The 9,567-nt window shown below is 36.1% G+C and overlaps 1 protein-coding gene across 1 annotated transcript; it reads left to right on the forward strand.

Annotated features, from left to right (window-relative positions):
* The first annotated feature begins 1,432 nt into the window (after nt 1-1,432).
* On the forward strand, nt 1,433-3,076 carry LOC110622421 (UDP-glycosyltransferase 73D1). The gene has a single exon (XM_021766915.2). It carries the CDS (start codon nt 1,492-1,494, stop codon nt 2,983-2,985), a length of 1,494 nt encoding a protein of 497 aa, XP_021622607.2. The 5' UTR covers nt 1,433-1,491; the 3' UTR covers nt 2,986-3,076.
* The last annotated feature ends 6,491 nt before the right edge of the window (nt 3,077-9,567 follow it).

Genomic DNA, 9,567 nt, shown 5'->3' on the forward strand with positions numbered 1-9,567 from the left:
TTCTTGCGTTTCCACTCATCTGCAAATGATATCGATCCATGTTATCTCACATTAGTTGGAAATATAGATTTAATATTAAATGTAAACATTTGAATAATACTTTCATCTTGAACGAATTTTTACGATGGAACCAGATTCGATTCATTTTGTCAAATTATCCCTAAATCAATATCGAATAGTATAAATATTTATATTTAATCGTGAATGGAATGCTCCAAATGTTTATAATTACGTGCAAAAATAATAGCACAGGTTCACAAATTTATCATCCTTATCTAGAATAATTCTCTTAGAATATTTTTCTGTATGATCTACATTCATGAAAAGTTGATGTTCTTTAAGCAATTTGAAGAATCTCACCAAATAAATGCATTAATTGTTTTCAAGTTTATATTCTTTGCATGAGAATGAAGCAAGTAAATGCGGTACAACACTGGCATGTTTAAAGACGATAAGAAACTACTCATGAGTCAATACCGGTACATACATTTTTTTAGTTTAATGAGTCAATACCGGTACATACATTAAGAAAATGAATGAAGCTCGTAGTTGCAATCAATCTCTCTTCTTCGATCAGCGCCTACAGAGATCGATTCTGTTGCTTGATCCTCCTGTAGAATTCCACCAACTACATCATTCACTACCTCACCACCATCACCACAAGCCCCTTCTTTACTGTCAAATTTTACACCTACATCACCCCTCTTGTAACAACTTTGCCTGATAAGAGATTCCTTCAACCACTTCTAACTTTTGTACTCCAGTCCCTCAATCCCCGCCGCCAACAACCCCAACAGCTGCCTCTTTATTCCCGCCAACATCATTTCCACCATCTTTATCAAGAAGGTCGCCATATGCACCACCTTCATCACCCCTAACATCTCTACCACCAGCCCCGACTCAAAGAAGATCTCAAGGAAGCCGAAGAATTCTTGCTTAATTTTTTCTCTATTTTATTTTTTTTTTTATACTTAATGTGTTTTCTATAGATACTTCGCATCGCTATTTGCGCTTCTTGCAAGTGTTATTTCTAAGCGAAACAAAGATGGCTCTTGATTGTATTTTTGACATTTTTTTTCCCAAAAATACAAATATTTCTATGTTGCTTGTCATTCTTATCCATTATAAATGTCAAGCAAGTTAATTGACATATTCTATAGATTTGCATTAATACACCTCAAATCTATTGATTGATGTAGTACAATGCAATTGACATTTTAATTTCTAATTTCATGTACGTCTGTAAAATTATAAAATGTATCGATATTGACTGACTGAACTAAAAAATGTGATGAATCGAACTCAAAATATCATGAGTAGACCAAGTCTACTTCTCTTTTAATAGACTTATTCAAAGTCAAGCTCACAATGGAAGACTTAGCCCTAGAGTTAAATGTAAAACCATTGATCTCTAGGCATATACTATACTACTTAATCTATGATCACCATATAATAACAACTAGGCAACATTACCATTTTCATCCATTTGCAATGGCTTCAATGGCCAGCCAACCTCACTTTGTTCTAATCCCACTCATGGCTCAGGGTCACATGATCCCTGTAATAGACATGGCTAGGCTCATCGCAGCTCATGGGGTGATTGTGAGCTTGATCACTACGCCTCACAATGCATCAAGATTTCAGAAGGTGATTATTAGAGCAAGAGAATCTGCAGGTCTCTCAATTAATCTTGTACAAATCCCATTTCCCTGCCAAGAGGTCGGTCTCCCAATAGGCTATGAGAATCTTGACACTCTCCCTTCAAGAGACCTTCTCCAGAAATTCTATCTTGCTCTTGCTAGGCTACAGCAACCTTTAGAAACCATTCTTGAAAAAGCTACGCCTCCTCCAACCTGCATAATTTCAGACAAGTGCCTTTCTTGGACATCCAAAACTGCTCAGAGGTTCAACATTCCGAGGATTGTTTTTCATGGAATGTCTTGTTTCTCTCTGTTGAGTGCTCATAATGTAAGACTTCACAATGCTCATCTTTCAGTCTCTTCAGATTCGGAACCTTTCGTGGTGCCTGGAATGCCTCGCAAGTTTCAGGTAACAAGAGCTCAGCTTCCAGGATCATTTGTTAGTTTACCAGATTTGGATGATGTCCGAAACAAGATGCAAGAAGCTGAATCAACGGCTTATGGGGTGGTGGTAAATAGCTTCCAAGAGCTCGAACATGGTTGCCCCGAGGCTTACGCGAAGGCGATAAAGAAGAAAATATGGTGCATTGGACCAGTTTCATTATGCAACAAAGAGAATCTTGACAAGTTCGAGAGAGGAAACAAAGCTTCAATTGATGAGAAACAATGCTTAGAATGGCTAGACTCGCAGAAACCGAGGTCAGTTATTTATGCTTGTCTTGGTAGCTTGTGTCGGCTAGAACCATCACAATTGATAGAACTAGGTTTGGGCTTGGAAGCATCTAAGAAACCATTTATCTGGGTAGCAAAAACTGGTGAGAAAGCTTCTGAACTAGAGGCCTGGTTTATGAAGGAGAAATTTGAAGAGAGAATCAAAGGAAGAGGAATGTTGATCAAAGGCTGGGCTCCTCAGGTACTCATCTTATCTCACCCAGCAATTGGTGGGTTCTTAACTCACTGTGGTTGGAACTCAACCATCGAAGGTGTCTGTGCTGGAGTGCCAATGATAACGTGGCCTTTATTCTCTGAGCAATTCTTTAATGAGAAGCTGATTGTGGAGATTTTAAGGATTGGTGTCCGAGTTGGCGTTGAGGTTCCTGTAAGATGGGGAGAGGAAGAAAAAGTTGGAGTTTTAGTGAAGAAAGAAGAAGTGGAGATGGCTGTGAATGAGTTGATGGATGGAGGAGAAGAAGGCCAAAAGAGAAGGAAGAGAGCAAGTGAACTTGCAGAAAGGGCAAGCAAATCTATGGAATTTGGTGGATCTTCTCACTTGAATTTGTCATTCTTAATTCAAGATGTTATCAAACATCAAACTGAAGCAAAAAGTAACTACCAATACCAATGAGCTTTAATTTAGAAATATAGAACTTTAGATATCAAAGCTTGAATTTCCATATGAGAAATTAAAAAGGAAAAAAAAAAAAACCTAAAGAACCCTATCTTTGGGAAGTATATGTCGTTTTATGCTTCGGCTTCTGTGCATTGAACCTGAATGGAAGCAAGCTTGGTTGTGCTACGAGGGGATTTGTTCTTGTGTAATTTATGATCAACTATGTAATTATCAATGTAAGAGAAGAATGAATTTTGATTTTGCCATCTCATTTGCTAATCTGATACATAATTCCCACGCTGCTTATAGTGGTATAACACCTGTTATGATTAATGGTAAAATTAATAATTTTATAACTGAATTTGAAAATTTTTATAATATTTAAAAGTCATTAATAAAACTTTAAAAAAAAGTCATGAATATTGAAAATTATGTTGACAAAAATATGTTACACATGTTAAATAATAAAAACATAATAAGAGATTAATGAATTTTGATTTTGGAATATATATATATTTTTTCTATTTGAATCAGATCTAATTTACCTTTAAATAAGAAATAAATTATTTCTATATTAAATCGATGTGAAATTATGAGTAAATAATGCGACTGAGCTGTATGACGATGCTTGCTTTCTCTCCCTTACCTTGGGTGACCTTTTTCGGTCAGTTTGTTTTTGTAAAGGCCTGGCCTTGATCTTTACTCCTCATATACTCGTTTGGGCTTGTTCTTCAGCCTGTATGTTTCTTTGTTGGTGGCCGGCAATCGTGTGGTAAACCATTTTCAAGCAAGATGGTGGCGGCGGTTACAAGTGGTGATAGGTGCATAATGGCATTAGAGTTTTCAATTAATTTGGGCCATTGGCACTTTTCTGGAATGGTTTGGCTAGGCTTCTTCCTTTCTCAACTTGTATTGTATATTGGGCCTTGAGCTTATTCTTTTTCTATTAATATTTAGACCAAAACACTAAACACTAACACTCTGTTTTCCTTAACACCTGAGAGTGTTCAGAAATCCTGCATTAATGCATACAATTGCACTTCTTCTAATGCAGTCTAGTGCTTGAAAGTGTAGTTGTGATTAGACCTGGAGTAGGATAACGCAACAAAACCACGTGGAGGATAGCTTGTCACCACCTTGTGGGATTTTTGGTATAAAATAATATTCTTATTACACTTTTCAAGATACCCAATTCTGCTGTTAAAAGATCAAATTCTTCTGTTCCATTTCAAGGTGTATGCTGTCATTAGAAGAAGATAACAAATTAAGGTGGCAATGGGCCAATGGCATATCCCCTGGAAGATGCTAAAACATGAAACCTCCATCTTTTCTTTTCTTTTTCGACTTTCATTTCTCTTTCTTGGTATAATTGGCGAGACAACTCATTAGCTTTCATTTTTAACCAAAAGTGACCACACTACTTTCTTATCAAGTCATCTAAACTTTTATTGCCATCCTGACCCAGACAAAGAAGATAAAACCTATAACAACCAGCACAAGGCTTCATATACAAACCCCCTTGACACCTTCCCCTTATGTGACTCGTTTGCTCACCGGCCGGCCGGCCAGCCAGCCGGCCACTTCCTGTACTTTCTGAAGAATAAATAAAGGGAGATGGGGTTGGTTATCATCATCCAGAAGTTTGTTTGGCAATGTCAACCTCTTTAATGTTTCCTGCAATTCTCTCCATCGAGAATTGTGGAAATAATGAGAGGTTTACGTTGAAGAATGAAGCTGAATCGCCTTCTCAAAGGGCGGTTTCTCTTATAGGGCAACTTCAATCCTTTGGCATTTTCTGCTCCTCTCTGCTGCAAAATCTCTCTTGGCTATATAGCTTCAAGTGAGTTGGGCTATGGAGAGGAAAACGAGTCAGACTGTAAACTGTGTTGGTTTGGTTTTTGGCTAAACTTTTATGGTAATAAATTTGCTATTTCTTTCTTGATTTACATCTTTTTAGTTAAAATTTTAACTATAATAATCATATTCTTCCTTTCTTCTCTCATTAATGGAAAGCTCAATTCCAAATATTTCTCATTTTTCATTTAAAAAAATTTTTAATGCTAGAACTAATAGTATATAATTAATTTAAAATTAAAGAATTTATCTAATTATCTATTATATAATATCATTTTGGCGTATATCTATAGATACACTGAGACAATTTTTTTTTTTTTAAGCAAAGAAAACAATGGATGTAGATATTTTTGTGTATTTTTCCTCCTATAATCCACATTCCAAAAATTTTATGGATCCTTAATCTCAGCCCATCTGACTTTGACTCATTTGTGTTGGGCCTTTACGGTCCATTTACAGCATTTGGGCTGCTTTAGTAGGCCATTACATAAGTTTGATAAATATTTTTTTTGGAAAAATTACTTTTTAGTCTCTGAGTTATAGCATAATTAATATATTCATCCCTCTATTTTTAGAACTCAACACTTTCGTCCATGAGATTTAATTCCATCAAAATTAGAGCTACCTCCGTAAAAAATGCCGTTAGTGATAGGAAAAATGACCGAATTACCCTTTCTAGAATCCAATACTTTAGTCCCTGAAATTTAATTCCTACAAATTTATAGGTCTCTCTCTCAAAGAATTAAAGCAAAAAATACATTTTTATCTCTAAGATATTACATAATTAACATATTTGTCCTTCTATTTTTTTGAATTCAACATTTTAGTCTCTAAAATTTAATTTCGTCAAAATTCAAGAAAGAAAATCTCAAACTCAATCTCCATAAACAAATAAAAATTTTAATAAATTTAAGATTCAAATTCAGCAAAAATAATAAAAATCAAAATATATAAAATTTAAATTATTAAAAATAAAAGGTTAAAACTCAATATAAATATTTTTTGTGATACTATTCGTCGTCGATCACTGGTCGCCATTTTAAAAATTTATTAAAATGTCCCTGATATTTTAAAAAATTTACTAGTTAGTCTTTCCGTTAATTTTAGTCGTTAATATTATAAAAAATTCTAAAATTTTTATGATATGGAGTGACTAATTAGTAAATTTTTTAATAATTTGAGGGACTAATTAATTTTTTTTTCTAAACTATAGAGATTAAATAGTAAAATATTTAGTGATAAATTAATAGAGAAACTAACTAGTAGACTTTTTAAAATGTTAGGGACATTTTAATATATTTTTCAAAATTGAGAGACTAAATAACGAGTTTTTCCATATTATAGGGATTAAATAGTATTTTTTTCATTTTATTATTGATAAGGGTATTTTTGTGATTATATTTATTTTCTTTTCTTTAACCAGGCGAAAATCATTTACTTAATAGAAATTTTTGACGGAGAGATCTTAAATTTTGATGGAATTAAATCTCAAGGAATAAAAGTGTTAATTCTAAAAATAGAGAGACAAATCCGTTAATTACGCTATACCTCTAAAAATAATTTTTTCTATTTCTTTGTTTTGTTTTGTCAATTTTTTTTTAATTAAAATAACTTAAATTTTTAAAATTAAAATTACATTAAATTAAAAAGAAAACTAAACCAAACTTATTTCGATCTGTACTGCATACAGCTGTCCCTATCGATTAAAATCGTGTAGAGCGAAGAAATCCAAATTTTATTTAAAGAGAGCAATTAATTTCATTTTTGCCTTTTTATTGGAGGGAATGAGTGTTTAGCGTTTTTCTTAAGGAAAACGTTTGCAATAATAAATTGAGAATAACATTATTATTTTAATTTTATTTTTTAGTGAATTGCAAAACTATTACATTAAAAATGTAAATATTTCATAATGTAAAATTTATCGAACAATTTTACACTAAAAATAGCATTATTGATTCTATTTGATATTAATACCGTTTTTTAATGTAAAAAATGTTGCACTCATTAATAATAATAACAATAATACTATAATTTATTACATCATAATACAAAATTAATAATTAAATAATTGTATTTAATAAATTTAAAGAAATATACCGTTGTACTTGATGACGGTCGGACTTTGAGCACTTAAATCTTGGCTAAGTTCGCGCTAGAAAGACTGGACTTTAGTTCTATTAGGATTCAATTCATGGGCCTATTCCTTATATAAGTTCAAGATTTGCCCCGATAAGTTGGACTGGGCGTGACTCTGCACGTGGGCGAACCTGACCTCGGATATCCGTTAGTCTACGGGACAACAAACCTATAATATCCGGGATCGTGTTCAAGTGGCGTCGGATAGAATTAAATGGCCGTCTGACTGTAAAAAATGACGCAATACATCCGTACGTACGGTCAGCATGATTATGACAAGAATGTACAAGTAGAGGACGGCGGTTACGTCGGGCAAAAGAGAAAAGGAATAAAAGGAAATAAGGGGAGAGACAAACCAAGATTACCAAAATATACCAAGAGTCTGACCCCTGATTGGATCTCAGACATCAATTGGTGCCGTTTGTAAAGACAAATGAGATCTTATCATCACTGGAGTTCTCATCTTCATTTCACCTACTGAGATCCACATAGCAATCACAACGAAAACTAAACCCAAAACACCCCAAACAACCTGAGTTCAATTCAGAAAGGTCCACAGTTCTCATTTTCTAACCCAACCGCCCCAGCAAATCAGCCATCCATGTTGTTTAACCCTTCACCAAGCTTAGCCGAGACCATGCCCCGAACTATCCTATCTGACCAAGAAAAGTATGGCTCTCCAATTACAGAACACTGCCCACTGGCTAGGCCAAATGTTACAGCAAAGAGAGCTTAATGCCCCCATTGAGCATACCACCTGTAGCCGAGGGGCTCAACACCAATGATCCTTAATCCACATTGAACTATCAAATCCCTCAATAGAGCAATAGAAGGACAGACGATGGAGACGAAGAAGCCTGTCATAGAAATGAGCTGACGGCCCGAACTAGAGGCAGGATAGAGAGGGACCTTATCGAGAATGATAGGGTTGAGAGCTACTTTTTCGAACCAGCAGAAAGGTTAGAGAGTGAAGAGTTAGAAAGAAACTGCCGCCTGGAGAAGAGGCCCAAAAGGGAAGACGCAGACATAGACGTAGACCAAAAGCTAGAAAGATTGAAAGAGCAACTACTGATAGAGTTGGGAGCATGAGGCAACAACAGTCCCTTATTGCCAAGCTTATTGCCGTTTGTAAAATGGGTTCAATAGGAAACCATACCAAAGAAGTTCATGATGCCAACTATGGCAGCTTATGACGGGATGGAAAACCTCCGAGAGCACGTCTTGAACTACAAGACATTCATAGAGTTGCAGACTCATTTGAGCGCCCTAATGTGTAAGGTCTTTCCTACCACCTTAATAAGACTAGCTCGGGCATGGTTTAACAGCTTAGAGTCGGGGAGCATCAAGAACTTTATAGACTTGGTCAGTGTGTTCATCAGCAGATTCATTGTTGGAGTTCCTCTGGAAAGAAAAATGAGCTACTTAAAAACTGTGCAGTAGAGGAGGAATGAATCCTTGAAAGAGTATGTGGCCAGATTCAACTTTGAAGCTTTGCAGATATCCGAGCTAGATGAGGGAAGGGTGGTAGGAGCCATGTAGAAGGGCAAAACCTCCCCGGAGTTCTTTGGATCATTGTGCAGGAAGCCCCCTACTACCCTGTCAGAGCTGATGAAAAGGGCAAAGAAATATATAAAGAAGGACGACGCCTTGATGACTAGCTGATTTATCAGGGATGATAGAGAAAAGAGGCAGGGTTGGGAGAACAAGAGACAAGACAGGTCAGAGAGGAGACATGATCGAGGACTGGAGGCATTGAATAAACATCGCTAAGAAAGAAAGGAACAGAGACCTTATTAACCCCAACTCCCTACTCAAGTCACTCCTCTAAACGTGTCCAGAGTCGAAGTGCTTATAGTAGTCTAGGATAAAGATTTTTTGTAATGGCTCAAGCACATGAAAAGCAAAGGCAAGCAGGAGGGACCTGGATAAATATTGCCAATGGCACAAAACACACAGCCATGAAACAAACAGCTGCTATTAGTTAATAAACAAAATAGAGAGGCTGATTAAGAGAGACCATCTTCAGAATTTTATGAAGAATCTAGAAGGCTAGAGGCAACAACAAGGTGTGGTTGGAGAAAGGCCCAGGAGACAGATCGGAGCACCAATAAATGACGGCTCTAGTGGAAAAATCAACATGATTGTAGGAGGGACTAGAGGCCGTATGAGTAAGAGGGGGAAGAAGAGAGGTAGAAATGAAAATGAAAGCAATGCAGAGGTGATGCAAGTCGCTAAGCACTCCCAAATAACCATCTCCTTTTCCCAAGAGGATGCATAGGGGGTGCAGATGCCCCATGATGATGCATTGGTCATCGAAGTAGTCATCCATAATTTTAAGGTTCATAAAGTACTAGTGGACGACGGCAGCAAGATGAATCTATTACCTTACCGGGTCTTTCATCAGATAAAAATACCCTAAGAATAGCTCGTTAGGGACCAAGCCTCAGTCAAAGGACAGGGGGAATCCCGATAGCGGTGGAAGGAAAAGTAAAACTAGCCCTCACTCTAGGGGAGCCTCCCCTATCACGGACTCACTATGCCATATTCCTAGTAGTGAAGTTACCCCTAAGCTATAATGCTATCTTGGAAGACCAATACTATATGATT

Source organism: Manihot esculenta, chromosome 9, assembly GCF_001659605.2.
Source record: "Manihot esculenta cultivar AM560-2 chromosome 9, M.esculenta_v8, whole genome shotgun sequence".
Taxonomy (NCBI): Eukaryota; Viridiplantae; Streptophyta; class Magnoliopsida; order Malpighiales; family Euphorbiaceae; genus Manihot; species Manihot esculenta.

Bases quoted from the DNA above. Each gene is read 5' to 3' on its own strand.
- LOC110622421 (XM_021766915.2), top strand. From the start codon at position 1,492: ATGGCTTCAATGGCCAGCCAACCTCACTTTGTTCTAATCCCACTCATG.